The 14,795-nt window shown below is 41.5% G+C and overlaps 2 protein-coding genes across 3 annotated transcripts in view; one reads left to right on the top strand and one right to left on the bottom strand.

Annotated features, from left to right (window-relative positions):
- LOC131135103 (calsyntenin-2-like) overlaps positions 1-6,035 on the top strand; it is a 180,507-nt gene extending 174,472 nt beyond the window's left edge. The window contains exons 16-17 of the mRNA XM_058080975.1: positions 1,802-1,986; positions 2,075-6,035. Coding sequence (XP_057936958.1) covers positions 1,802-1,986; positions 2,075-2,257 — 368 coding nt within the window. The 3' untranslated portion in view covers positions 2,258-6,035. The remainder of the gene's footprint in view (positions 1-1,801; positions 1,987-2,074) is intronic.
- Positions 6,036-7,160: 1,125 nt separating this feature from the next.
- LOC131135105 (SPRY domain-containing SOCS box protein 4-like) lies at positions 7,161-13,449 on the bottom strand. 2 transcript variants are annotated; one of them, XM_058080978.1, is made up of 3 exons: positions 13,090-13,449; positions 8,788-9,504; positions 7,161-8,214 (listed from the first exon to the last, which is right to left on the bottom strand). In XM_058080978.1, the coding sequence occupies exons 2-3, from the start codon at positions 9,494-9,496 to the stop codon at positions 8,087-8,089; spliced, it is 837 nt and encodes a 278-aa protein (XP_057936961.1). In that variant the 5' UTR covers positions 9,497-9,504; positions 13,090-13,449; the 3' UTR covers positions 7,161-8,086. The 2 variants fall into 2 exon arrangements, with proteins under 2 accessions (XP_057936961.1, XP_057936960.1); XM_058080977.1 differs by having other exon boundaries at positions 8,788-9,666; positions 13,090-13,443.
- Positions 13,450-14,795: the final 1,346 nt, after the last annotated feature.

A 14,795-nucleotide genomic window follows, 5' to 3' on the forward strand; every position in this document is an offset into this window, starting at 1 on the left:
CTGTTGCTACGAGTGATGTGAAATCGATGCGTGCAGGAAGGAAGTTCTGGTAATGCTTCATATGGCCAAAATGTTGCATTACATGTTATCATGAATATGCTTTTTACTGCATGGTCACAGCATGGGAAGAACACCATAACGTTTGTAGAGCTTTATAGGCCCAATAGGTGAATCCCATTTCATCACATCATTAGCCGCCTTGTGCCAGTGGAAGGATAAATAAAGTCCAAATAAAGTCCAGTTTTCCTTGAAGTCTACCCTGATGATATTTTGGTGCAAAAACTGCAGAGGAAAAGAACTGTTGAACTTGGCACCATTCCATTTGCAAAGTAAACTGGAATGAAAGGGATGAAAGTAGCTGGTAAATGATCATCCGAGGAGTCCTCCAGGACGCACGCACACACACACACACACGCACACACACACACACACAAGGACGCCACGATAGAGACGATAGACAGCAGACTCATAGACGTTGTGTTCTTTCAAAAGGCTCAAGATCACAGCATGAAAAATAAACATTTTAGATGAAGAGAGCATTGGGAGGATGGAAGTTTGGGGTTTGCTACTGAAACATGATTATGGCTGGATACTGTACAGCACACTTAAATGTGGGAGGTTTTATAGATATTAATGTATTTAATTCTATACCGATATAGAAATGTTTTCATTGAATTCTAGTTTGTCAAACATAGCCTGTTGGCAGACATTTCTATCATATTATTGGTCATATTAGCAATTTTGTTTTTGTATGATTTGGTTTGTTGGACATTTTTGCCAAATATTTCTCTTGGTTTTTGAACAATACTGCACGTAACAATTGACTCCATTGGCCCTATATCGTTCATTCATTCATTCATTTTCTACCGCTTATGCTCACAAGGGTCGCGGGTGTGCTGGATCCCAGCTGTCTTGGGGCAAGAGGCGGGGTCCACCCTGGACTGGTGGCCAGCCAATCCCAGGGCACATATAGACAAACAACCATTCACACTCACATTCATACCTATGGACAATTTGGAGTGGCCAATTAACCTAGCATGTTTTTGGAATGTGGGAGGAAACCGGAGTACCCGGAGAAAACCCACGCATGCACGGGGAGAACATGTAAACTCCACACAGATCACCAAGAGTGGAATCGAACTCGGGTTGCTTAGCTGAGTGGCATGCACACTAACCACTTGTCCACTGTGCAGCCCCTTGTCCTATATCGTTTCGCTAAATCGAGTCCCCAAACAAAGACATTTACGTGTTGTTGTGTGTGCATTGTTTTATTAAGCACAGCTCCTATATAACCCTCCATGGGGCCAAACAGAGCTGGGAGTGGCAGCAATTTATAAAGACAGTGAGAAACAATATTAAATTTTATCTCACCAGGATGTACAGGAAGTCCGTGACTCACGTTACAATAAGATACACAAAAGTACAGTACTTACTGAGGAACTAATGAGTAGTGCTTAGGTTTAGGTAGGTTTGTTCCTCGTTAACTATACAGTCATTTTGTATACCTTTACTGTAAAGTGTTACCATAACATTTACTTTTGTTCATATTTTTGGGGTGTCTGGAATGGATTCATTGAATTTACATGAGAAGAAGTTTTGGGTTTTTTCAAACCTTTTGGATCAAATGAATAACAAAAACCGGGTACCACTGTATCCTGTCCCACTTGTACTTAAAACTTAGCAAAATGGTTCGAGTCCTACTTTTTGTTTTGTTTTTGTGAATGAATTTGTGTTTTTTGCAAATGAATTCTTGCCTTGCTCAACGGTTTTCTCAAGCCACGCTTGTTTTTCATGGTTTCAGGAGTACCGAGTGCCGCCACAGTTGTCATAGTAATATGCATCGCCGCCCTGGTGGTCGTGGTTGTGTTAGGCATCTACCACATCCATCTGACCCACCAGCAACAAGTCAGGCTGTTCGAGACAGCCAAAGAGGAAGGCGGGACCTGGGATGACTCGGGCCTGTCAATCACCATCAACCCAATGGAGGTAAATGATGCTGGTTAGATCATAAAAATGTAGAATCTTCATGACTTTTAGAACTTCTTGGTTATCATGAACTTCCTGCTCCTCTCAGAACCTCCAAGATCCTCAGGCTGCAGAGGAGGAGGCCAGCGAAGACGAAGAAGAGGATGATGATGAAGAGGACGACGACACCAGCGCCGAGTCAGACAACAGCGAGGAGGAAGTGGACGTCCAACTACCCAGGATGCAGGCCAGGAAGAACCTCCACTGGGACAAAACTAAAATGTCTAATTGAAGCTCAGATCAGATTGACACGCAAGTACAGGCTTTGAAAGATTAGGTAATGTCGCCCTCTAGTGGCTTTCACCACAATAGACACAACTAAATAGCACAAGTTGGTTTTCAAATGGCTAAAATAATCTTTTCATGTTCTCTTCATGGACACGCAGTCCAATAACATGCAGTTTAAGTTATTTGGCATTCCTAATGGCCCATTGGTGGGAATGGCATCAATGTACAATTTTAAAACCAGTTGAAAAATTGCAAGAATTTACATTTTGCCAGATCTTAAGAGGTTCTAAAAACAGTTCTAAAATGCAAGAAGAAGAAATGGGGGTACATAAGCAATTTATAGAAATCAAGCATTAAAGTGAAATAGGCTGCTCACCAGACCAAAGCTCAAAAACACCCAGAAACTCCTAAAATAATAAAGTGGCTGCACCATCTTGTTACCCCGCAAATTGGTTTGGGCACCCCGGCGAAACCAGCACATTATCATGGCCACATAAACAGTCGCCGTTTGACGCCCCTGCACAATAGTTCCATTGAAGGAAAAGCACCCCAGATCATGATGGTGCCCTCTCATCTCCACCGCCATGTGGAAAACCTCCCTGATGGGATCTTCTCGTCAAAGCCAGGAACATTGGAAGGCTTTTGGTCTTAAACTTTGGATCAGTTGCTGAACTATTGTGCCTATTATGCAATTAACTACCAACTCTAAAAGGTTTCTGTCTCGCTGTCATTTCTTCTTTTTGCATTTAGGAACCTCCTTCAAATCCAAAATCTGGTTTTACAATTTTGTATAATTTGGATCAGGAGTCCTGATCGACTGGTGAGTCGGGACCAGTAAAGGGTGTACACTGCTTCTTGCCTAAAGTAACTGGGATAGGCTCCAGCTTTACCGTGGCCCTGAACAGGAAGCAGAATGTGAATAAAAACCCACTGGTAAAAGACAACTAGTAATATTTACCGTTTTAAAGGGGAATTGCACCCTTTTGGGAATTTTGCCCGTCATTCACTATTCTAATGTGAAACATGAACATATACTCCTTTCCCTTTTATGTGCTTTATAACACAAGAAAACGAGTTAATTTGAGTTAACTTACAATGATGTCATTGGGATACACCTATTTGGACTATGAAGCCCTGTTAAAAAAAAACCCTCCAACAACGTTCCATCATTTGATATCCATGCTGTGATCATGCATTAACACGTCCAATGATGATAACACGTCGTGGTTGCAGCATCTTGCAGTATTTTGATGATTTAACACACTACTTAACTTATTTTGGAGGCGCATGGATACACATGCTAGTTCCTTAATTAATAATAATAGCAGCGACAACACTTACCGTTGGGATGGCCGTGTCTTCCAGCACAAGACGTGTTCTCCAGTCCTCGGGTAAAAAATGCTGACGGCAAACGAGCATCTTGTCGAGTCTTTGTAGCCAAATTGAGAGCTAGCTATCCACTCTTCCGTCTGTGAATGATGCTGAGACTAGCGAGATAAAACAAGTCTTTCATGTTAGCTACTACATGAATAATATCGCTGTAAGTAATTAATATACAAGTCGGTTATGTAAATCGTTTTCTCACGCTAAAATGCACAGAAAAGGAAAATAAATATGTGTTCATGTTTCACATAAGGATTGTGACTGATGGGCAAAATATAAAGACAAAGTGCACTTCCCCTTTAAGTAGCCATTTTCTTCCCATTTTCCCCCAAACGGTTTCATCTCAAACAATCAATGCAGATGAAAAATATTCTGCAGTGATTCTAAAAAAAAAAGCTAACAATCATTGACAGAACAGTTGCAAACCTTTAATTATTATTATTATATATATTTTTTTTATTTATCAGTGTTTGTCCAAGCCCATGAGGCAAAGCCAGGTGATTTTACAGAAGAAATAATTTTCACTGGAAGTCCAAAAACATATTTAAAACAATGTTTAGTGTCAAGATGTCACGTTAAAGTCAACAAGGTGTTTTGGGGACGGACGGAGGAGGCCCCGTGTACATTTTTATACACTATCTTGTAAATAGAGAGTATAGTAGGTGACCCCCTCCCTTTATGAACGACATGCATACATTAACCCAGATTGTCCACACGCACACACGTGTACAAATACAACAAATATGTCATCTTACTTCATGTTTCATGGAAGAACCTCACAACATTTAGTCTGCACAAAACCAGTAGCTGCGGAGCCTCGGTCATGTGTCGTGTGTTTGAGTTCAGGGTTCAGCTGGCTTTGTTTAGTAAATATGTCAGCGTCTCCATGGAAACCAGGACAGTTCACTGAGTCCAATCAGCAAACTGTACATACGTTCACACAGGAGGGTGAGGGTGCAAAGCAAAGAGTTTACCAATATCTTTTTTTGGTTTGTTTTTTACAGAGAAACAAAGTAAGAATATGGCTCTCAACTGAAAATATTGTTGTAAAAATATTGAAAATAATAAATAAAAATATTGAAAATATTGTAAACACAAGCAACCTTCACTAAAAGTACACATTAAAAATGAAAAAGAAATGCTATGACAATAAATCATTATCATCATAAGATTACATGTTTTCTTGGAAATGTAACACTTAATACTACACATTTTGTTTCCCAAAAATATATTTTACTATATAAATGTAACCTGATATACAGTAATCCCTTGTTTATGTTTGTCTTTCCATGTTTTGTTGACACAAATGAACAACAATCCTACCGTCTCCAAACTAGCAGCCAAGGCTAAACCAACACATATAAAATTCACTCTTTTTTGCAATACAATTAATATGATACAATAGTCACGATTAAATGTGTTTTATTTTTGAACGATAACGATAATGATAACGATAGTTATTGTTACTGTAATTCCATATTTGACATATCATTAACCTGAAGTCTTAGGTAAAGCTCACCCACCCCCTTCAAACCTTGATTGGTTTCATCTACATCACCATGGTGCACCATTGATCACGTTTGAGGGCGAGACTATCACGCCTGTGGGGGGCGTCCGTCTGCCATGTCCTGACCTGATGATTTACTGAGCTCTGAGCGTCAGTAAATACATCCAGCCCCCCCACTGTTCCCCCTGGAGAATGCCACCCGGGGCAATTACCCATATAGCCCATAGCTGGCAGTTGTGTATATTACCCTGGTTGGAATATTGGAACCCAATTGAACATGTTTACATCACATTGATACTGTTGTGTATTTACATGACCTGGAGCCGATCCATCCCAAGGATTGCACCAGAAATGAATCATTTTGCTATACATAGATACATATATATATATATATATACAGTACCAATATCAGCCACCCACACTGGAGCTGTAACTCGCCTTTCTTGAGTTTGATCATGAATAACCAATCAAAAAGAAGCTTATTCACTTGAAAGGTCACATGGAGAGGCTGATCATATTGAATAATATTGAATAAATGAACCTTTTCCATCTCCTTACGTGTATACTGTAGCTCTTGGATATGTTCATGTAAAATATGTCATCATTTGAGCACATTTACTGTAACACCCGGTCTTGTGAAGTCATCCTTTCCGCGTTACCTGAAACCTTTTGCTGGATTTTGCATCAAGCCCTCATGTTGTCCTGCCATTTGTTTTAGAAGAAGAGGGCCGTGAAATTAACATGGAAACCTTGTATATTGTGTAAAATGTTTTTTTTTTTGTTTTTTGTAGGGTTTCTTTTTTGGACTCTTTGGTCTGTTTTGTTTGGAATGGTCAGTCACTACAGCACTTTCTGTAAATTGGCCAATAAAATCTTCTTTTGGACTCAGACACTTTCCTTTATCATGACCTTTCTTCTCACAGTTATGGCAGATTATGGCAATAATATTCTATAACCAGTTAGGCGCAAGTATAAGTTGGCCTCCCTGCCAGAAAAAAAAGTAATTGAGATATACTGCATCAGTCTGGCAAAGGTTATTGGGACTCCAGCAAACAACAGTGAGAGCAGTGATCCACAAAAGGCAAAAACATGGAACATAGAAGTCCCGACCTGAGTCCTATTGGAATGCTGTGTGGAATGACCTTGAAAAGGCCCTCCATGCTCTAAACACCAACATTGACAATGAATTAGCATTTGTTTATATGATTATTATATGATGATGTTATAGGATTTTGTCGGTTTGGAACTCTTTGTAAATTAATTAGTGTAGTGAGGGGGGTCTAAGAAAAACTGTTGACCAACCAAAAGGAGGCCGCAATAGGAGGAGGTCGGACTCTGTGGAAGTGTAGTAAACAGTCACAATTCAAGGTTGTTCTGTTTTAATGTAGAATGTGATTTGAATATAGTGTCATTCTTACAGTCAGTATAGGATATGTCATCTTGTATTATTAAATGTGGTGCACATAGCTAGAGGTGACTTGTCAAAAAAATGAAGACTAAATCAAACTATGAACAAAAACATGACTGCTAAGGCGTGGGACTTGAAACCAGTAAAACGGAGTCAGCCATCCAAAGCTAAAGCCCTTTTTCCACCCCAGGAACCTTTCTTATTTACCAGGGATTACTTTTTATTATTAGTTTTAATGTATGGTAACGTATACAAACACTACTCGTGAATTGTGCGTGTTAAGTCACAAATGTATCCATTAATGTAATTTAAATATATATGCCCCCACTTAGTCTAACTTATGTTTAACAATTATTATCCTTACTGCAACATTTGTGCTCCCCTTTTTTTCTCCCAATGCCTTACATTCTTATCACACAGTAAGTGAATCAAATGTAAATGGCAAACAAAATATAGTGTAAAAATGTAAACCATGTTGTGAATGATCTATCAGTAATAGATATGAAGACGGGTTATGATTTTAAACACCAGGTCCAGCTCTTGGCTAGCGTGGCTGTGTGAAATGGCTTTGCCATATCCAAAGAACACACAAAGTAAGGAGGTGTGAGTTTAGCCAAGTTTATTCTCATTGACATTTGAAAAAATCCTAAATGGCATAAAATTCTCACATTAGCTGCGAGACGTCCCTGCAGACCAATATGTAGAAAAAAAAAACATTTAAAAAGAGAAATTGTGGCTAAAGAGCCACAAAGGCGATTCCAAGGAAAAGTAGACAAGCAGCGTTTAAAAGTGATGAAGATAAAAATGTCTTTCAGAAGTCAGGTCAGGTGCCGTTTGTGTGTTTCCTATGAGTGATGCCTTCAAGCGTGCACATTAACACTCAGTGTCAGAGTCCTTTAGGTTCATCAAGTGGACTGGAGGTTTGCTTCTACGGAGAAACATTCAAATGTGAAAGCAAAGTGTGTTCAAGTCGGGAAGACAAAGACATGGATGACTTAAACGACTTAAACGATCCAAAAGAGGCAGGATTACGTCTACATCGATAAAATGTGTTTCTGTCATCCAGGAATTGTCTGTACCAGTGTTCACACATGACTCAATAGGGCCAAAAGCCGTGTGAGAGCGAGTCTTGTGGGCGCGTATGGATTGTCTACAAAACCAGTAAGATGTTTCCAGTTATTGATGCCTCCACGGTCTGTGCAGAACATATGCAAGAATAAAGTGTAGCCTAAAGCAACAATCTTATTAAGGTGTGCTCGTTTCATTCATGCGTCTGATGAGCGACGGCTGGTGGATTTTTTTTTGCATTCATAAACTCGGAAGGAGAAAAAGACAGAAGCCCTTAAAAACAGGAAAGGAAAAACTAAATTGGAGCATCATCTTCATCTTGAACATGTAAATAAAGTCCAAGGCCTTGGTGGATCCTCAGCAGATCTCTGCTGTTTTTCATAGATTCAGTCTGAAGGGGGGAACGAGGGGCGTCGGGGTACAATAAAAATGTTCCTCACATGTGTGGGTGTCGGCGTCACAGTCACTCACTGGTACTGGAGGTACTTCTTGAGAGTCTGAGGCAGCGGGAGCGTTTCGATGTGATGGATGCGTTCCCGGCCGAGAGCCAGTCGAGCCACTCTTCTACATAGATCCATGAGGGGGAGGGGCTCCGCTGCGAAAGGACAGAGATGGTTGGATGGTTAGGGTGTGCAGACCTGAACTGAACGATGGTTGGGACGTTTGTACCCTATACTCATTATACTGTAGTATTCACATATACAGAAACACCGTACTCCATGTTTCTATTTCATGTCTTAAAATGGCGTACAATTATGGCTAAATATAATGTGGAAATGTAGAGCTTCCTACATTAGTGTTACTAAAGCACTTTAGCCTATATATATATAGTAGGTGGCATTAAACATAACTGCCCACAAGGCATGCTGGGTAGTCCAACCGCAACAACAACATGAACAATAAAATCTTGTATATCAAAAGTACTGTATGTTGAGTCCTCCTTGTTTATTTCACGGCAAAACGTTGGGAGGAAAAGAGTAGCACAAGCTACCCAGCATGCCTTGTGGCAAAAATATATGGCTGTTTTTCCCCATCCTCATGTCACAAGCTGGAAACTACTGACGAAATGAAAAATAATGAATAATAGTGAATAAATGAAAGTATATAATCTGATAGCAGATGCTTGAATGTAATGTAAGCAGCTTGGAGATTTGCGTCCGCCACTTACGATCCAGTCCGTTGATGTAGCGAATGGTGACCTCACAGTGTCCCCACACAGCACTGACGATGGGATACAGCCGCTTGCCTTTTAAACCCCGGAACGCCACTCCCAGATACTGTCCATCAACCATGAAGCTCAGCGTTCCCTCATCCATATCAAGTATTACGGTCAGGGAGTCCGGGAGCACGAAGGACTCATCTGGTTCCAGGAAACACGGGTACGTGGGTGCCGTCGAAGGTGCCGCTTGAGTCTTTCCGTCATGGTATAGTCTGTTCCGACCTAGGTCCCAGCCCCAGGATTCTGAATCCGAGCCTACTAAAGCAGTGTAGCCCACCGAGTGTAACGGGGCTTCGGTGGTGGCCACGCCCACCACGGCGTGGGTGCCCCTCTGTCTGGCTGGCCAATGAATCCTCCAAACGTGGAGGCCCCTGGTGTAGCCTGCTTTTCCTCGGATACAGTCCGTGCTCTGCGCCACTGGGTGCCTGTGGAAGGTCAGCTTGTCGTCCTCTTTGACGAAAACGTTGAGGGACCGGTCATCGGGGTTCCAGGCGTGGCAGAGCTGAGTCTCGGGACTGGCCAGAGGCATGTCCAGCAGTAAGTCCAATCTTGGTGGCCGGCAGAAATCCGGGCCTCGTAGTTCTCGTTGCACTGGTTGGTAGGGGGGCTCGCCGTGTACGTCCACCGACTTGATGCTCACAGAGATCTTTTGGCCCATACTGAGGTCTTTTAAGGGGGTCGGGGGAGAGAGGGCGGGGAAAGGGGTGGACAAAAGAGCCTAATGAGTACGTGGGGAATCCTGGCGTTAACTCATGGGCGCTAATGAGGCCCTGGTGTGCAAAGATGCAGGAGAACACATACACTCTTCTACCAGGGACAATGTGACTCCTGAAAAAGAAAATAACATCAAACTGATCACTTTAATCAAACAAGTACAATTTCATCACTGACCTTATTTACAAGGGAGAACATTTGCATTTTCTACATCTCATCCCTTTTGGCACCCCCTCATATGGGGCTTTCTAAAACCTCTGACACTCCTGTGTTCCCCAATCACCTTTAGATTTGTAGAAAAGGAATGTGTGGTTCCTCCAGACTGAGTATGGAACAGTATAAAGTTATTATTCGCAATATTGCGGTTCCATTACCGATTTATCGACTATTCACGTTTGAATAGTCAAATGGTTTTGTGGTTGACTGTGCCATCGTATTCAACAAAAAATATTGTATGCACTATTCTGGCCACTAGCCATCACTAATGTTCTTTTATCCAGACATGAGTCAGCCATGGTCCACGGCATAGATAGTGCGGCAAGAAGTTCTCCCATTCAATGTGGAAGTGGTCTGGCTTCCCATTCCGTTTTAAACCCTTTCTAATGTCACAGTGGAATGGACTTCCTTATATAAGTGTGGCTATAAACCAGATATGGTCGCTGCCGTCCCCCAAACTCTGCTCCTGTGTTCGTGTTGCTAGCAATGGCTCGTAAGGGAAAGCCACGTTTGTGTACAATTCCTAGAGATTCCACATCAAGCACAAGTGGGTGGAGTTTCTGATTTAATCTGTCAGCGGCATTTCACACAGGACCGTTTTGTGGACTTGGGCCAGAATGCAGCTGGACTAGCCAACAAACTTACCGAAGCCTTCAGCCTCTCTTAAAACCAGGACATATTTACAGCTGTCCAGTTCCGGTTTACTGTAACTTCAGCAGGACCAACTGAGGTTGGGTGATTACCACATTCAAATGATTTCTACAGTTTCAATGATTAAGATTACCCCAACAAGATCCTTCGGTGGGCTCATGATTATCCTCACCAAAAGAGAAATGGAAGCCCAAGAAAATGTCACAAAACTGAAAGAGAGACATCATGAAGAAGTGGTGTTCTGTGAGAAATGATGAGATCTCACCATGAAAGCATCTCACCAGTCAGGAGTCTCTCACAGACGTGTGAACACACAATCTGAGCAGCCAAGCAAGAGTGGGAATGCTTAGTCCTCAGTCTGCAGTCCAAAATGAGGTCAGTACACAGTCAACAGCAGGACTATTGTGGGACAGGGCAGAGCCAGCAAGAGTGTGCGTAAGCGTGTTGAGTCAGTAGGTTCCAGCTTGTGACATGAGGATGGGGGGAAAAACTGCCAGCACTTCGCCAACGCAAGAAAACGGCTACTGGAAGGAGGACGGCGTGAAGGCGAAGGCAGGGAGATGGAGGTCGACCAGGAGGGCCGAGTGAAGAATAAACTTCACACCAAAGTCGTATGCAAGCGATTCATAGAAATGATCATGCGGTGGTTTATCCACTGCAATGAAAATGTTCTGACTCCGCCGCTGACCTGGGGTCAGTCGAGTCAAGACACAGCACCAGCAGAGCAAATGCTTGTTGTAACCGAACCAAACATGAGTGTAAACAAAGTGTAAACAAATAAACAGCCTAGTGTCATGATGGACAGTGTCATCCATATTGTCTATTTCTATTCATATTTAAATAGAAGATACAGTTTTACATTAAAATATGGCTATTTGATAATGTGTCACTCATCCGTCTATCCATCTTCTGTGACAACCTATTCTCACTAGTGACACAGGGGTGTGCTGGAGCCTATCCCAGCCAGGAAGGGTACAACCTGGACTGGTCACCAGCCAATCATTCATTCATACTCACATTCTATTTACACAAATACATGTTTTTGGAATGTGGGGGGGCGTAGTACCCACAGAAAACCCACCCACAGACAAGGAGAACATGCAAACTCCACACAGAGATGAAGATGCCACCACCATCCATGTAAATGCTACATGGGTACTTTAGAACGGAGCCAATGGAGGCAGTGCTTGGTTGCTTGGTTATGTAAGGAGGTCGAAGGGAGAACGATAAGAGAAGTCATGCCAGACAAAATGTGACGGGTCATCCTGTTAAAAAAAGAAAATGCGGTATGATAGAGATTATATTTATTGGGAGCAGGTTGGAGACAACTATCTGCATTTTGATAATCATCTGCTTGAGGACAAGTGCGTCTTGGTAGAAGAAGTAATCCAAAATACAAATGGCTCAGAGAAGAAAAAAAGAGGAGGAGGAGGAAGGGAACAAGCTCGAACGGGGAGTCCTCAGCAGTTTAGAATATTCATGAGCCTGTGGAATCTCAAAAAGCATACATATTTAAAATCAGCCATCAAATATTAAAAAGAGAAGGGATGGTTCTCATACCTGTACATGTTCTTGTAGCAAAATGGTGGGTCTGACCAAGATAAGGTTGACACACATTAAGATGTGGCCCACAGACGCCTATTTCACCATTGCAATTAGCAATTATGAAAAGGGTTCTAGATGAAGGAGGCATGTTCGGAGTCAAAGGTACATTTTAGTACGCATGAACACAGCAAAAGTGATTAAATTAGAAGTATTCAAGTGTTCAAAGCAAACAAGATGGACGACTGGGAACAAGGTCAGAAAGGCCCATCTGAGATGGTTTGGTCATGTGAGACGGTGGGATTGTGGCAATTGGTAGAAGGATGCTGGAGATGAAGACACCAGGCAGGACAAGGGAAAAACCCAAGAGGAGGTATCTAGATATGGTTAGAGAGGACATGTACATGGTAGTACTCACAATGGAAGATGTAAAGGACAGGGTATCTGATGTGGCGTCCCGTAACAGCACAAGCCGAAAGCAAAAGTAGATATAGTACATCGGGTACATAGTACATAGGGTTACTACATATAGTACATCGTGTTGGAGTCTTTGACTACAAGATAGTGATGTTGACACATGTCGGCCATAATCACACAATCTGAATACAGCAGTTTACTGTAAATAAAAAGGTCCCAAAGAAGTCCACTTGTTTACAAAACCAGGCATTGCCGAGACGCCTTGATGAAAACAAAACACAAAAGCATGTTTATTTCATTGTGGCGAGATGACAGACATCAATTGTGTTATTAACGGGGAGAAAATCATCTACGTCACACTTTCTTTTGTTTTGTTGAGCGTTCTCACTTCCTGTGTAACTTACAGCAAATACACTAGCTCTACGTGACAATCGGCATCTTGTTCATTTATATATGTGCCGATAGTACAGACTCATGTATAAATATTGGAAAATGTTTTAAATTTTAAAGTTATTGTGGTTTCGTTCATTTGTATAAAAACAAAGGAATAACTCCAATGACGAGATCGTATACTGGAGTTTGCTAATGGCTGCGGCCAGCAACGAATGAAGACAATCTTTGCCTCGATGTGGGGGAAATACTTGAGTTCAAAACGATACAGTGAAATGTTTTAACATTAAATGAGTATGAAAACGTACACAATGAACTTACCATGAGTCGCCGTTGCCCTCCGGCTCGGAGAAAGTGGCCACAACACACCGACGAGTTTCCCCGGTTGCTCAACAAAACCAACAAGTCGCAACACGCCCCCGTTAATAACCACTAAGTTTAAAAATAAAGTCAACGGTGCTTGAACACATGCCTGCTAACCTCAAAGGAAGATTACGAGATAATCAAACGGCGTTCTTTGTTCTCCGTAGCCTTAGCCTGCTTCCGTGGAAATATTATCAGCGTCCATGTGTCCCTCGCTGCCGCTGATTGGCTGCAGGTTGGGGATCACCACAAGGTGACTGTTGGGAAGTTAGCTGGAATCGGCACACGCTTGACGTCCGGAAACTTTACAATAATATATACGCTCGTTTGGTGACTGGGATTTTTAGTAAACAAGTAACCCAACTAGTTTTCGCTAGATTCTTAATCGTTGTTTTATTTTTTGGAGGTATCGCTTTTGACTTCCGGTTAGATTTGCCTTAATGCGGCGTGGAAGAAGCCGCCCTGGGAAGGCACATAATACAAACATTGGGATCGATCCCGATAATACACATTTTGGGATCGATCCCACACCAAGTAAATACAGGGCCAGTATCCTCAATACCAATACCGGCACCTTTTTTTTTTTTTTTGCATAAGCATTTTTCATCATCATTGAATGATTTTGTGATTTCACCTATAATAGGTTGTCATACAAACTTACTAAATAAGAATTTAACAATATATAAATACAATAGAACAATGTAAAAACGTCAACAAATAATGTAAATAGTGAACAAATAAGAAGATAAAAGCAAAAACTGCTACTGTATTGTATTTTACTCCCAAAGCTGCCCCGCCTCCAATAATAATGTAATGTAATAATAATAAGCATCTTTTTAAACTAATACCTATTTGACAATGAGAAACACTTTACTTGAGTGTGTGATTGTTAAGAACCAACCTATATAATTCCTGTACAGATTGCATATACTGCACATAATATTGGAATAGTCTCCAATGTTAGCTTTCCAGCTGAGATGAGAATGTTCATGCTGCACTGTTAAAACAGAGACTGTTGCCAAAGGATGCTTCACTTTCCACACGTAGAGGCCTGCTGCAAGAATCCATTTTGGTCAAATATGCATGTTCCAAGTCTACCTAGTAACTACAAATCTCCCCAATTATCATACTGACGCATGTCACCATAATCACATCCATCCGGACTTTTCATTTTATTGTAGGAATTGTTTGAAACCATGGCAAGGATATGGCAAAGCTGTAAATACCCTGGGAAACATACCCACAACTTAGTTGATTTCATTTCCAGTTTGGCAAGTTAAATGCTATGAAAGTATGTAAACCAGTTTGCTCTTATGACGAGGCTTTTGTGAGTTGTATCAGTCATCAGTTGCATCACTCACCTGCACCTCTGCGTTGTGGGTACTGTATGTTACAGTATTTCTTTTCAATCAGGCCTACCAACTGTTATCAGGTAGAAAATGGCTTCCTATTGGGTGAGAGTCACCCCAAATCTTCTGAATGTCTGCTTGGCTTCTTTAACTGAAACCATAAAAAGTGCTGTAAATATTGCTCAGGTTATGCCATCATATATTTTATACAAATTGGTTAAGAAGTATTTTGTCACTGCTATTACCACCACCTACTGGTTAAAACAGCATAAACATAAGCATAACCATAAACCAAAAAACTGGTGACGACGTGAA

Source organism: Doryrhamphus excisus, chromosome 8 (genome assembly GCF_030265055.1).
Source record: "Doryrhamphus excisus isolate RoL2022-K1 chromosome 8, RoL_Dexc_1.0, whole genome shotgun sequence".
In the NCBI taxonomy this organism is placed as follows: domain Eukaryota; kingdom Metazoa; phylum Chordata; class Actinopteri; order Syngnathiformes; family Syngnathidae; genus Doryrhamphus; species Doryrhamphus excisus.

Bases quoted from the DNA above. Each gene is read 5' to 3' on its own strand.
- LOC131135105 (XM_058080978.1), bottom strand. From the start codon at position 9,496: ATGGGCCAAAAGATCTCTGTGAGCATCAAGTCGGTGGACGTACACGGC. The intron at 8,215-8,787 runs GTAAGTGGCGGA...GTCCTTTCGCAG, and splicing joins CTACATCAACGGACTGGATC to CGGAGCCCCTCCCCCTCATG.